The sequence below is a fragment of the Dendronephthya gigantea genome, unplaced genomic scaffold (genome assembly GCF_004324835.1).
Source record: "Dendronephthya gigantea isolate DGI-Jeju-01 unplaced genomic scaffold, DenGig_1.0 000024F, whole genome shotgun sequence".
NCBI classification, from domain to species: domain Eukaryota; kingdom Metazoa; phylum Cnidaria; class Anthozoa; order Malacalcyonacea; family Nephtheidae; genus Dendronephthya; species Dendronephthya gigantea.
Window position 1 is genome coordinate 1874845 of NW_021163034.1, and position 15229 is coordinate 1890073.

The 15229-nt window shown below is 38.5% G+C and overlaps 2 protein-coding genes across 7 annotated transcripts in view; both read left to right on the top strand.

Annotated features, from left to right (window-relative positions):
* LOC114522963 overlaps positions 1 to 15229 on the top strand; it is a 72042-nt gene that overhangs the window by 28103 nt on the left and 28710 nt on the right. The gene's annotated exons all lie outside the window — the stretch shown is intronic.
* LOC114522965 (deleted in malignant brain tumors 1 protein-like) lies at positions 576 to 12169 on the top strand. Its single transcript, XM_028543758.1, has 17 exons — positions 576 to 660; positions 1154 to 1480; positions 1891 to 2226; positions 2503 to 2837; positions 3622 to 3957; positions 4541 to 4876; positions 4996 to 5340; positions 5695 to 6030; positions 6339 to 6662; positions 7475 to 7804; positions 7892 to 8230; positions 8385 to 8719; positions 9013 to 9351; positions 9960 to 10298; positions 10408 to 10743; positions 11053 to 11319; positions 11894 to 12169. The coding sequence occupies exons 4-13, from the start codon at positions 2615 to 2617 to the stop codon at positions 9037 to 9039; spliced, it is 2931 nt and encodes a 976-aa protein (XP_028399559.1). The 5' UTR covers positions 576 to 660; positions 1154 to 1480; positions 1891 to 2226; positions 2503 to 2614; the 3' UTR covers positions 9040 to 9351; positions 9960 to 10298; positions 10408 to 10743; positions 11053 to 11319; positions 11894 to 12169.

Consider the following 15229-nt stretch of genomic DNA (forward strand, 5'->3'; position numbering starts at 1 on the left):
CAAACAAACTTAGGCTTGAATTAGTACTAAGAAAGCTCTAAAATAATGCCCAATTTTTCAATGAGGAAGTGCACACACTCACAGGAAACATTAAACTTCAGTTAACCTTCCAGTGTTAAACTTCGGTGTTAAACTTCGGTTAACTTCGGTGTGTTAAACTTCAGTTAACTTCCAGTGGTAAACTTCGGTGTTAAACTTCGCCAGTGTTAAACTTTGGTTAACATGGTATACGTTAAGATGGTAACTATACAAACTTTGAACATGGTAAATGCAATCCTACTTTAACAAGGATTGCTGGCCTAATATGTTCCGGTGTTCTTTCAGTTCTTGAAGGTAAACCTGTACCACTGAGGTTACAAGGACCGTTGAGTGAGAATGGAACAGGTCGTGTTGAAGTACTTTACAATGGACAGTGGGGAACAATTTGTGACGCTGGATGGGATTTACGAGATGCTAAGGTTGCGTGTCGTCAACTTGGCTATTCGCATGCTTTTAATGCTCTTCAAGGGAGGGATGTTCGCTCTGGTTCCGGACAAAATATGGTTAGCTAATGTCGATTGTTCTGGAAACGAAAAAATATAACCAGTTGTACTCATTCTGGGTGGAAAAAGCACAGCTGCGAGCATACCCAAGACGCTGGAGTTGAATGCACGACAGAAGGTAAAGGAGTATTGCTATATATCTACAATTTTATTGAAAAAGCATACGCATTCCAGATGTGAAAAGTAAACGTAGAAGGAAAGAAAGAGAGATAATATTTGCGAAAACAGCTCGTACTCTTAAAGACATGCCCTTCATGGTTTCAATACGATTTTCTCTAAAGCTTTTGTGTATATTATAAGAAATACTTTAAAATTTGGAAGATCACTCTACAAGTATCAGTTTATAAGTTCTTAAAGAATGAAGAAAAGTCCTTCTAATAGATTGGAAGACCCTGAGAGGCTATTTGTATAGATACACGAGCAAATATCGTTTTCTTGAAATATAGCCGTTTGTCGACGGCATTCAAATCATTAAATGGCATGAGACTAGTTCATCATGCGCTCTTGGTTTTGATTGTTTTCAACATGATACCAAAAATCACTAACGTACTTTTCAAACAAACCACTCGCAACTGTAATATGAATTTACGTATTCTTTCCAATTTTTTCAGAACCGAATCTACCAGTACGGTTACAAGGGCCATTAAGTGCGAATGGTACTGGTCGTGTAGAAGTGTTCCACGACGGACAGTGGGGGACAGTTTGTGATGATGACTGGGATATGGATGATGCTAAAGTTGTCTGTCGTCAACTTGGATTTTCATATGCCCTCAGTAGATATGTAGCAGGTGATGTTCCATCTGGTACAGGGCCTACTTGGTTAGATAATGTCGCCTGTACTGGAGAAGAAAAAAACATAGCAATGTGTTACCACAACGGTTTGGGAAATGAAGATTGCACGCATTCTGAAGACGCCGGAGTAGAATGTAGTAATACAGGTAATCCAAGAGATTTTTGCAGTGTCAATTTGACGTTTTGAAGTTGAGCGTGGCATGAAATGCAAATAAGAATAAAAATGATTTTGCCTTTTTTGTACCCTAAATTCCTAGGAAAAACAATATCCTAAGAGTTTTCCTGTTTATCACCGGTTGAAACATTATCACGAAAACAAAACACCTCCTTTCAGATTCAGGAAAAAATTGTATTTTTAAACCCTTTTTCTGTTACATGCCATAGCTTCTGTAGCTTATATAGAACCTAGCTTTCAGTAATAGACCAGATTTCACACGAACCTAGTAAAAGCCTAGGTTTCACATGAACCTTATTCATTTTCCTCTTGATAAAGGCTGCGTGAATATTTATCAATGAAAATTGAGCTTCTTGTTGTAGCTAATCATTATTCTTTAAGATTATTCTTCAAAGGATGGATCGCTAAGGTTACAAGGTGATTTAAGTGCAAGTGGCATTGGCCGTGTTGAAATACTCTACGCAGGGCGGTGGGGAACGATATGTGATGATGAATGGGATATCAATGATGCTAATGTTGCATGTCGTCAGCTCGGTTACCCAGGTGCGGTCAGATCTATCGAAGGGTTGGACGTTCCTGACGGTGTTGGACCCATATTGCTAGATGACGTCTCGTGTAAAGGAACAGAACAAAATCTAACAAGTTGTTCTCACAGAAGATGGGGAAAACATGATTGCAGTCATCCTGAAGACGCCGGCGTTGAATGCACTACAACTGGTAAAGTTCAAGATAAGAGTAATGCGATTCTAAATTTAAAATAACGAATAATGCGTCATAGCAAGACACCCCGTGATTAAATTTGCATCACCAGCATGATTTTTTCAGCATGATTCGACGTGTTAACTCGACACCAAACTGAATGTGTATCGTATTACCACAAAAATACACCCAGAACATTGTTACTTCCCTGCTATGAATTATGAATCTAGATAACTATTTTTTTCTTCCTTGCACCTCAACGCATACCATATAAATTCCTGTGTTCAATCTCAGATACTTGGAATCAATCGCAAGCATTGCGGTTACAAGGTCCATTGAGTGCAAATGGAACAGGTCGCGTTGAAGTCTTCTACAGGGGTCAATGGGGAACAATCTGTGACGGTGGATGGGATTTCAAAGATGCTATTGTTGCATGTCGTCAACTTGGGTATGCGTTTGCAGTCAGATCGATTCCTGGGGAGAGGTTCCTCCTGGCACTGGACCTGTTATGTTATCTAACGTCCGTTGCACTGGCCAAGAACAGAATATAAGAAGTTGTCCTCACAATGGATGGGCAAATAATGACTGCCCACATTCAAACGACGCTGGAGTAGAATGCGGTACAACAGGTATTTAATTGCGATAGAAAAACTCATACCCAGAAAGACACAGAAAGTAACGGCGACTTAAAATGAAAATATATAGGAAAATTTCGAATTTTTGAAAAGCTGAAAATCTTCATCTTTTGCTAATGAGAAGCAATTTTTTGCTAACGTACGCATTTTTTTAAGAGTACACGTTGTATAAAGGTTTGTTCACACGATCCAAGTTTGTCGGATCCAATTCACTTCTGACGTATGGAATGTAGTCTGTTACATGATATGCTTTGAGAAGCGTATTTCCATCGTATAAATTTATAGGTGACTATTGATTTTCCTGTATTTTGATTGGTCAAAATTCACTGTCTCTGAAGTGATATATAGTCACCGGCCGGTGACTATTTAGCTTTTTGTTGTTGTTTTTCACCTCGAAAATTTATACTAAAACAATTAGTCGCCTCAGGCTTGGTGATTATAAGCCTATATTAACTTCGCCTTGAGCTCATATAGAAACACAGAAATTTTCCCGCCGAAATTGACAAACGAAGTAATGTGATGAGAAATTGTAACTGAATCGAATTATAATGTTTGTACACAATCATTTTTCTTGAGTTATATTATAAACGAAATAGAAAACACTTTTTTTGTGGGAGTTTGGGAGCTCGAAATAACATGGCCTTACGGGCTCGTTTTTCCACTGATTATTTTCCGTTCTCCCAAACTCCCACGCGTTTTTCTACACTGACTGTTTGGAAGCATGGAAAATGTTTTCTATCTCTTAAAAATGACACACTTATACATACTTTTTTTCCAGGTGTTGCCGGCGAGCCGGGATCATTGAGATTACAAGGACCATTGAGTGCAACGGGTATAGGTCGTGTTGAAGTACTCTACAATGGACAATGGGGGGCGGTTTGTAATCGTGGGTGGCAAATAGGCAATTCTAAGGTTGTTTGTCGTCAACTTGGATATTCCGGTGTCATCAGAACTCTTTCAAGGGACGAGGTTCCTTCCGGTGATGGACCTATATGGTTATCTAACCTCCACTGCACAGGAGAAGAACAAAATATAACAGGCTGTGATCATAGCGGATGGGGAGATTATAATTGCGAAGGATACGAAAACTTTGGCGTGGAGTGTCAAACCACAGGTAAAACGACGGTAAATATTATAAGCAATGTAAGCCTGTCAGGGAAATAGTGTTTTCCAAAATGCTTCCCAGATGAATTTGAGAATGCAACGGAAGAAAAATGGATACTATGCACACAAGCGGTTATTCCACAGGTAGAGATTTAGTCCAGGTACCTACTAAAACATCTCTGCGAGAATTTCTGTTCCTTTTCTGCAAGCTTTCTACAGTCATTTAATTAAATACTGTATTACTTTACTTGATATGGAAAAGTTCACCATATTTATAAAGTCTTAAGCACCATTTTGTGTTTCTAAAGTTTTAGGCAATTTTTTTTCACTCTTTGCGAACGTGAAATTGTTAATGCCAGTTCTATTTACAAAATCACTATCAGTGATCCATTTTCACAATAAAGTTTTCATTTTTTCGCCTTACTAAAAAAATAATTGCGATTTTGCTGGTCAATTCCCTAATGATTCTAAAACTTTCATCTTGATTTACTTATAAGTTTCAGGAACACTGTTTTGTTGTTCAAAGCTCTTGCAAAGACCTCCTTACTAATATGATATAAATGCAGAAACATAATATATTTAGATATTTCCAGTTTATGTAGGTCGGCCTGGGTCACTGAGGTTACAAGGACCATCAAGTGCGAATGGCACCGGCCGTGTTGAAGTACTCTACAATGGACAATGGGGGACAATCTGTGATGATAATTGGGATATGAGAGATGCCAAGGTTGCATGTCGTCAACTCGGTTTTCCAGATGCTCACAGACCTCTTCGAGGTGGCCAGATCCGACCAGGCTCTGGTCGTATATTTTTAGATGAAGTTTCGTGTACCGGAACAGAACAAAACATATCAAGTTGTTCTCATAGTGGATGGGGAATTAGTGATTGCTCACATAACGAAGACGCTGGAGTAGAATGTAGCAGAACAGGTAGGTCCAGAAAAATGGTAAAGATTTAGAGAGCATAAAAGTTTTAAAGGTGGATTCGGGATAGGTTCGTCACCTTCCTCACACTTGACATGGCTATGACATGTCTATTGCTATTATAGTTATTGACGTTACTGGTAATCTATCGCAAATACTGAGGTTACAAGGACCATTGAGCGCAAATGGAACAGGTCGTGTTGAAATATTCTACAATGGCAAGTGGGGAACAATCTGTCAAGATGGTTGGGATATCAAAGATGCCAGGGTTGCATGTCGTCAACTTGGTTATCCTGATGCAGTAAGATCTCTTGGTGGGGGTTATGTTCCTTCAGGAACTGGGAATATTTGGTTGACTCAAGTCTCCTGTACTGGCAATGAACAAAGTATAACAAGCTGTTACCATGATGGATATGGAAATAATATTTGCTCACATAGTGAAGACGCTGGAGTAGAATGTAATACGGAAGGTAATTTGGCAACCGAAAAACTAATCATCCCATATTAAATGGCTCTTTTGCAGTTGATTTTCTGCTGCAGAGTTTGTTTAATTGTTTTGTTTCCCGTGATAATTCAGAATATACACTCCCTATTTTTCGCGTCTAGTTTCGGCACTACTTGAATTCAATATTGAATTTTTTTGGGGATGCTTCCTGGTAGAGGGTCTATGAAACTCTGAGGAATCTTTATGATTATTATAATGGTTCGAATTAAGAATTGATTTCCCGGTACCAAAGCTTTTCATGTTTGCATGCCTTTCAAATATTTCAGAGGTTTAGCGCGCTGAAAAGTACTCATCATTTATATAAGAATGTCCATTTAAGTTATTGCAGGAAGGCCAGTTTCCGTGAGACTTCGAGGCCCGTTGAGTGCAAATGGAACAGGTCGCGTTGAAGTGCTCTACAATGGACAATGGGGAACAATCTGCGATGATGGATGGGATATAAATGACGCCAGGGTTGCATGTCGTCAGCTTGGTTATCCTGATGCAATAAAGTCTCTTCGTGGGGGAGAGGTTCCATTTGGGTCTGGACCTATTTGGTTATCTTACGTAAACTGTATTGGCCAAGAACCGAATATAACAAGTTGTTCTAATAATGCTTGGGGAAATAATGCTTGCTCACATTCTGAAGACGCTGGAGTGGAATGTAGTACAACAGGTAATTTACCATACATTTTTAGTTGATAAGTAATAAGAATGAAATAGGAATGAAAATATAAGAATGAAAGCTAATTCAAAACTATTTTAATACAACTATTCCAAGTTTGATTATTTTGGCGATTCCCCGTTGTCTTGATCTAATAAAGCTCTTATCTCAGTGCCCATATTAATTCTCTTTCAAACAAAGTAAACTATAACAAATAGCAAACTAATTGGTGAATAAAGTCATTACTTCAATGTGTGCAGCACATTTGGAATTTTGCTTTCATCTTCAGACTAATTAAATGATAACGTTACAATATTCAGAAATAGGTCCTGTTAAAATCAGGTTACGAGGTCCTTTAAGTAGACTTGGAAAAGGTCGTGTTGAAGTGTTGTTCCAAGGACAATGGGGGACAATTTGTCGTGATGAATGGGATTCGAGAGATGCTGCGATTGTATGTCGTCAACTTGGTTATCCGGATGCTCTGAGAACACTCATTCAGGTTCCTCCTGGTTCCGGACCTATATGGTTAGATGGCCTCTACTGCAAGAGGAAAGAAACTGATATAACCAGATGTTCCCATGCCGGATGGGGAGTTCATGATTGCAGTCATTCCGAGGATGTCGGAGTTGAATGCAAAACAGCAGGTAAAGTAAAGCAAGTTGTTCCATGAGACATTTGTAGATAACATCCATAACTTTTTTGATTAAATTGAACTGAATTGTTCCTGAATTAAGGAATTTGAATGAACAACAAGATGAATAATGTAAAATCTGATTCCCATACATTACTTTTGACAAAAAAGTGTCGCTGTTTTTAAAGATATGCAGCAACTTGTAGTTGTTACTCTGAAACGTCAGTTCTGCTTCTCACGTACGTCGCGAAAGTTAGATTTCATAAAAAAACAAAATGGCGGATAGCAGATGTTACTGCTTGTTAATGCCTTTAAAAGTCAGGAACGTTAACAAATTCTGTAACAAAGTTTGTAGGAAGTGTAAATCTTCAACAAACTAAAAAATTTAAATCACATATCCTTGATTCCTACGTTTACCCAAACAATATGTTACACGTTTACACGTACAGATAACACGAATTACCTCATCATCGCAATTATTTAACCAGAATACAAATATTATACAAATATATCGTCCATGTCTAGGTGACTATGATGAGCTCGAGTTGAAATGATCGTTCCGAAATCATCTGTGAGACAGGTGATTGCTTCCAGTGGCGTAACTGAAACGAGATTTGGGGGGGGGGTGAATATTCATATATTCAGTGCTTCTCGACGAATTTCTTTTGTACGTGCAATAGCTTACAATAGAAATCCGTCGGGCAGAACTGAATATATGAATATTCACCCCCCAATTATCGTTCTAGTTACGCCCCTGATTGCTTCTCATAGGAATTTGTTGTCACTTTTACTTTATATCATCACATACTTTCTTTTATATTGAAGAAAATAAACCTAGAACATTAAGGTTGCGAGGACCATCGAGTGCAAATGGAAAAGGTCGTGTTGAGATTCTCCACAATGGACAATGGGGGACCATCTGCGGTGATGGATGGGGCATGAAAAATGCGAAAGTTGCATGTCGTCAACTTGGTTATCCAGATGCGGTCAGATCTCTTCTTTATAAGCAAGTTCAATCGGGCGATGGACCTATTTGGTTATCCTATGTAACTTGCAATGGGACCGAACAAAATGTTTCACTTTGTTCTCACAACGGCTGGGGAATCCATTTTTGCACACATCGTGAAGACGTTGGGGTAGAATGTAGTACAAGAGGTAAGATTAACGTTTCGTCAGTGACAGAGAATTGGTTAATAATGTCTATGCTATCACCAATCTCGTAAAATCAGATATTTTTTTCAGTTCTAGAAAATAAGCCTGTAACACTGAGGCTACAAGGACCATCGAGTGCCATTGGGAAAGGTCGTGTAGAAGTGCTTTACAATGGACAATGGGGAACATTCTGTGATGCTGATTGGGACATAAACGAGGCTCGAGTTGTATGCCGTCAACTTGGTTATCTTAACGTTGCAAGAGCTCTTGCAGGCTCCCAAACACCTTCAGGCACTGGTCATATTTGGCAATTTGGTGTTAAATGCACAGGACGAGAAGAAAGCATGGCTAATTGTTCTTACTCCGATTGGGGAAAAGGGGATGTTTACTGTACACATTACGACGACGCTGGAGTACAATGTATTTCAGGTAGTTTAATATTTCATTTTTCATGCACAGTAAACTTTGTGGTTTGGAATTTTTCCAAACAAATCAGGAATATCCTACTGCGAATGTCCGCGAATGACCTCATACACTCACATATTGGTAACGTATTGCCTCATACATTCACATATTTATTTAGCTGCTTCAGGTCGGCCTGGGTCACTCCGACTACAAGGACCATCGAGTGCGAATGGAACCGGTCGTGTTGAAGTACTTTATAATAGGCAATGGGGGAAAATTTGTGATGAAGGATGGGATATTAATGATGCCAGGGTTGCATGTCGTCAACTTGGTTATCAAGATGCTGTTACTGCTCTTCAAGGATCACAGGTTCCTCGTGGTTATGGTCCCATATGGTTAAACAATATCACTTGTTCTGGGGAAGAAAAAATATATCCAGTTGTTCCCATGGGGGATGGGGGAATCATGATTGCCGGAGCTACACTGACGTTGGACTGGAATGTAGCAATAGAGGTAAAGCAACAACAGTCCTTAAATCATTTCGCTACTTCAATCGGAATATCACTTTTCATGAGCGACATAAATGTATTTGAAATGTATTTTTTAAGCATATATTCGATCTTACCTAATCCCAGGAGATATAAAGTTTGTTAGTTTATAAATTGTAAAATGTAATATTGCACCAGTTGATTTTCTAAATCTGATTTGCTGTTTGCTTGATTTTGAGCGAACAGTGTAGGCACAGCAAAAGATACAGGCTTGAAGCGTTAGAACTGAGCTGGTTTACCCAAATATCTTCTTTTTAGTTCTTACAGCGACTACTTGGCCAGTAAGGTTACAAGGGCCATTGAGTGCGAATGGAACAGGTCGTGTTGAAATACTGTACAACAGAGAATGGGGAAGAATATGTGAATATGGCCAGTGGGGTATAAAAAATGCCAGGGTTGTCTGCCGTCAGCTGGGATATCCTGATGCAGTCCAAGCTCTTCTAAAGAGTCAGGTTCCACGAGGTTCTGGACGCATTTGGTTATCTTCAGCCACTTGTACTGGAGACGAACAAAATATAACAAGCTGTCCTCATTTCGGATGGGGAAGAACTTTTTGCGGGAATTCTGACGATGTTGGAGTCGAATGTAGTAAAACAGGTAAAGTTACCGAAAAGAAAGGTTTTGAAGTGTACATTGTTATATATTTTTGGTACAGCCATTATTTTTAATGCCAATCAAGTCTTACGAGTTGTGGGCAACAAAGATTCCTGTTGCCTCTATGTTTAGTTTATATATTAATGATTAGTAGAGGTTGTTAATTTTTTGTCCATTTATTATTGGTTCGCGTACAAAATTTCAAGAGGCAAGAGCTTTTGCATAATGGAAATATGGGATATTCTTTTGCTCTTTTCTCCCGTGCTGTACCATTGGCATTGTAAACCAAAAGTTCAAAGCCATCCCATCATTAATGCCCTGCTCAAATGCCCCGAAACAATACTCGAGTGCACACAAACCACATTCCAGGTTTACGAAACTGCCATTCGAAGCCAAGCTATAAGCTATTAAACGTAGCTCTTTGTGAAAGAAAACTTGTCAATTGCTTGCCGTACACACGAGGGAATAAAACTTTTCCGGGAACAGTTGTCAACTTGAAAAATAGCGTACTTTGTCCTGAATGATTTCCCCATTTCGGCCTTCCTGCATGGATTCATTTTGAGAAAACATAGAACTGTAGCAGGTATTTTACTATAAAATGTTCTTTTCAGTTATTTCAGATAAACCGGTTCCAGTCAGGTTACAGGGGCCATTAAGTGCATATGGAACAGGTCGTGTTGAGGTATTTTACGCTGGACGATGGGGAACAATCTGTAATTATGGATGGGATCTAAGAGACGCTAGGGTTGTATGTCGTCAACTTGGTTATTCGGATGCTATCAATCATCGTGGAGAAAGAAGGGCTCCTGTTGGTTCTGGCCCCATTTGGTTAAGTGATGTTGCTTGTAATGGAACCGAGCAATACTTGACCAACTGTTCTCATGCTGATTGGGGAAGCGGAACTAGATTTTGCAGACATGATTACGACGTTGTAGTATATTGTATTTCAGGTATGGTATTTGAACTGTCATAGATAGTTGTACTGATTTTGCGCACTTCAATGCTGTTTTTTGGTCGGGATTAGCTCAAATAAAATCAAGTACAACAATTTAATTGCAGTTGATCCAGGTAGACCTGGGTCCCTCAGGTTACAGGGACCACAAAGTGCCAATGGAACAGGTCGAGTTGAAGTACTCCACGATGGACAATGGGGAAAAATTTGTAGTCATGCATGGGACATAGAAGAAGCAAGGGTAGCTTGTCGTCAACTTGGTTATCCAGATGCTGTTAGAGTTCTTCCCTGGTACATTGTACCTTCTGGTTCTAGTCGTGTATGGTTGGAGAAGGTCTTTTGTACCGGAAGCGAACAAGACATAAATGGTTGTGCTCATTCCGGATGGGGAAATAGTAATTGTGTGCATTTTGATGTCGCTGGGATAGAATGCAATACATCAGGTTAGGCTACAAGTCATATGTTTTGCTAAAATTACGTTTGATGATCAAACAAAAATATAAACTTCAATCAGCTGAATGATGTTTTATAAACAGAAAGTTCATTTGAATGCTCGAGAACTTGCTGAACTGGACATAATTATTTTGTTATGAAAAATATTGCTCGTACTAATCGTTTGCATAGTGGTTTAATGCATCAAATTAAAAAGGTAAACTTCAGCAAATTCTGATGATTACCAGAAATTACAACATGATTTACAGAAGGGAATGCAAGAAAACTTCGACTCATCGAAATTTCCTTTTTTTCTGTAGTCGATTTCTACGTTGCAGTTTTACTGTTAAACAAGTATCATAGTAAAGTACTCGTAACCACAGATATATCCGGTAAACAAGAATATTTCGAACTTGAACCGAGTAAAACAGTGGTCAAGAGTGAAAAATTGAAGACTTCGAAATCGTTAGCAGTTAGTGCGGTCGATGCTGGTACGAATCAAACGGTTATCATCAACGGCCAGTCTGTTGTTTATGTAAAGCCGACTATCAAGGAAAAGATTTCTTTGACCGTTCTCCACATCCAAGGTACGATACTTACTAGTAGTTAGCCGTTTTTCTTAAGTTCATGCAGGGTTGCCACAATGCAAGGAAATTCCTTGTAATTGACAACAACAAGGAAGGGAAGGATCTGTGTTAATAAGATATATTGTGCATTCTTTTCAAAAAGTTCTTCGTTTCGCTTTTTTGTCATTGCTATCTCTTATGATGACAGCCATATTCATGTAAGTAATGGAAATCCTGCTGACGTTACTAAGTCAACCCAAGTAAGCACTTAATTGTGTTCTTCCAAGCAAAGATTTCGACCTCGCAGACTATTATTTAAGGATGATCGTCACACCCCTGAGTAAAGGTGATCGAGGTTGCTTACTTCAGCAGAAGTGCATGGGAAGTGCAGAGTTGTTTATGGGTATTGAAACAACATTAATATTACCATCCTGCATCATGACATCAAATATGACCAAGTTTACACTACCTGCTAGAGATCATTGGTCGAAAATAGTCGTACCGAATTACTTCTCCTGCCAGGCTTTAGTGCTCAAGTGCCATTGCAAAATTTAGAATTCACTAACTGTATAATCATCACTCTTTTTTCGTCTAGCACCATAATCCTGGATTGATCGTAGAATCGCGAGAACGTCAACAACTCCGCGAACCAATGCACAACACAATATTGATTATAAAATTTGAAATATACTTTAGAATTTTAAATGATAATAACATTTCATTCGGGTCACTTTGTTTCCTGGAGACATATAAACGGGCTATTAACTTAGTTTTAGGAATTATTTGTAATTTTAAAAATTTGTAACGTTTGCATGTTGATAATAATACATTAGCTATACCGACCGGGAAAAGCAACTCATGCCTATAGTCTTAGTGGCCAGTAGGCTGTGGATTTTACTTAGCCTTCTTGCTCTGGAATGTAACGACAGATTTAAAATAATTCTTCCATAAAATCCTTATTCTGTCGTTGAGTGGGAGATCACGCCTCACGCCGTACCAATTCCATGACGATGTTTCCACTCGAGAAAAAATATTTTGATTTTCAGTGATTGACCTCAACTTCCCCTTTTTTCGTCTACTGATTCATTAGGAAAGGACTTTCACATTAATCAGTGATAACAGAAGCCCCGTTTAAACTACACTAAAATTACTGACACGGGGCGGCTAAAATGCCTGGTTTCATGCATGAGCCCCCCCCCCCCTACAATCCAGGCTTTGTATTGATAGCTTGAACACTAAAAATTGGTACTGGTACCAATTTTAGTCGTGCCGTGCCAATGAATTGACTATACTGTAAACGGGACTGGAATTTTTATTTTACACTAGTACTCATTTTGCTTTTTGGCGCCAAATAGTAGGATTGCAAAAAAGATACGCGGAAGAGGTCGATTCTCTGTAGAGACTGGGCGAAATTCACGTGTTTTGAAATTTTAGTTAAGTTGTTTCCCCGTCTCCAAAGGCAACGAAATGCACGGGTAAACTATGTGATAGTCAACTGAAAGTCTGATACGACTGCTGTGAAATTAAAACAGAACAATAACTCTCGTACATGCATGGTTCTCATCAGGCTATAGATTTTTATTGTGGAACTGGCATTGACAGATTAGGGATTATAAATTATAATGGGTCGAATTTCCCTCAATGCACACTCGTGACCTTTATATTTTCCAGAATTAAAGCGAATCGTCTTGTTACATGTTGTTTATATCATGTATATATTATATGTATTCGGACTTCGAGTGTTGAAATGCGAACAGCCAAAGAAATACCGCTACTATCGTACGTTTTATGAATTTACCGCTGCATGAAGGTTGTTTCATGGCAACTTCAGCATTCAGCAACATGTCAAAGACAATTTTTATTATTTGCGTGTTAGTTGGTCTAGTTCTCTTAACTTACCCAGAGTGGCAATACGAAGGTAAGTCTGACGCTAATTTCTTCCTTCCTGACTTGATAAAATGAACCAGGAAACCTGAAGAACTCGAGATATACAAATGAAGTTTTTTGACTAGCAAATTGCATGCAACACAGAGAGCCTATGGTTTATTAAAAGTGTTTTCAAAAGAGTCGGAATATTTAAACACAGTGGCAGTGTAAGTTGACACCTCTTCCAGGGGAGTATTTATTATGAAGCTATCATAAGACAAAAGATGTAGAAGGAAAGCATTCCTCGGGTAAAAGCGGTGAATTTCAGTTCAGAAATCAAAAGCAAAGAAAAACTTCCATTTCCGACGATACTTTCATCTGATAAACTCCAGAAAACCACCAAAATTGCAAAAAAGAGAAGGGATTACAAAGAAAATCCATAATTTAACAAAATATTGTATGTGAAAAGCGAAACGGAAAAAGCGCTTTTTTCAATTCAGCTGACCAAAAAAGTGTAAAAAATTCTCTTTTTACCTTTTGTAATTTTATACTTTTGGCTCTCGTTCTCATACCTGAATGGCATATTACATACGACTCGAGCTGATGATAGTATTGTGAGAATAATATTCTTTCGATTTCTTGCAGACTGGTCAGTGTCGCCAGAAGTGTATCTACCAGTGCGGTTACAAGGACCATTGAGTGAGAATGGCATTGGTCGTGTTGAAGTGCTCTACGACGGACAGTGGGGGACAGTTTGTGATGATGATTGGGATATGGATGATGCAAGGGTTGTGTGTCGTCAACTTGGTTTTCCAGATGCCGTTAAAAAATTCCAAGGCGGCGAGGTTCCATCTGGTAGTGGGCGTATCTGGCTAGACGAGGTCGCCTGTACTGGAGAGGAACAAAATCTAGCATGGTGTTCTCGTAACGGTTTTGGAAATGTAGATTGCACGCATTATCAAGATGCCGGAGTGCAGTGTAGAACTAGACAGGAAAGACATGAAAATTTTGCATTGCAAGACCTCGATCGTCAGTGGGGTCAGTTGTAAAAAAGCTTCAACTTGTTCAGCCAACTATATAGTTATTATCGTTAACAATTTATATGCAACCGGTTGACCCGGTTCTTTTAATGCGTTATTTCCTTAAAATTTCTTTGAAAGTTGATGCAAGAAGCAAATTTTGTAAAAAGAATAAAGAGCTGTTTAAGTTAATAAATATTCAAGACATGTTAACTCAGACTCATTCGTTCAAAAAACTTTAAGAGAGTTTCAAAAACAAGGCTGCAAGGATTAAATACAAATTTTGAAAAAAGCAAAATTCATAATTTGTTCAAATACTCCACAAATTGTATATATAATTTTGCTCTGGACATATTCACTTATGGACAGATATCTATATTTATCAAAAAATCTTTAGATCTCTTTACATTATCTTTTATTTTTCTTCCTTAAATTAAACTTATTTCCTTAGAAATTAGAACTTAATCGTGCAATACTTTCACTACTGAGCTTTTATGCTCAATAGATGATGCAATAAGAATGGATATGAAAAGTTCGAGTTTGTCGCTTTCCTGCAAAGATCCGTTGTAATAGATCCATATATCCGGCTAAACAATCAATATTGATCGTATATTAAACAATAATATTATGAATCTGCACCAATGAAGCGCTCAAAAGTGATTGTAAGAAGTGTTGAATAGGTTGCTTAGGCGAGGAAATACGAATGAGCAACAACGAGGATTAACGTATCGTTTGATGTCATACATCTCTATTTTAAAGCTGTTAATGGAAGGCGACAAAGTCGAAATGATATACCATACCATTTTCGTCACGTCATCCGATTAAGCATACGTGAGTTCAGTCCTTTAGGGTTTCCAGAACAAGTTCTTTTTCAATATTTGTTCTTGCCTATGATATTGAACTTCATTTAATTTGCAGCTACTAATCATGCAAAGGATGGGCCACTGAGGTTGCAAGGACGTCTGAGTGCAAGTGGAATTGGTCGTGTTGAAGTATTCTACAAAGGAGAATGGGGAACAATCTGCGACAATGAATGGGATATAAAC

Excerpts from the sequence above, each read along its gene's own strand:
- LOC114522965 (XM_028543758.1), top strand. The coding sequence starts at position 2,615 with ATGGGATTTCAAAGATGCTATTGTTGCATGTCGTCAACTTGGGTATGC. Across the intron at positions 6,663-7,474 it reads AGTTGAATGCAAAACAGCAG|AAAATAAACCTAGAACATTA; the intron begins GTAAAGTAAAGC and ends TTTATATTGAAG. Across the intron at positions 8,720-9,012 it reads ACTGGAATGTAGCAATAGAG|TTCTTACAGCGACTACTTGG; the intron begins GTAAAGCAACAA and ends TCTTCTTTTTAG.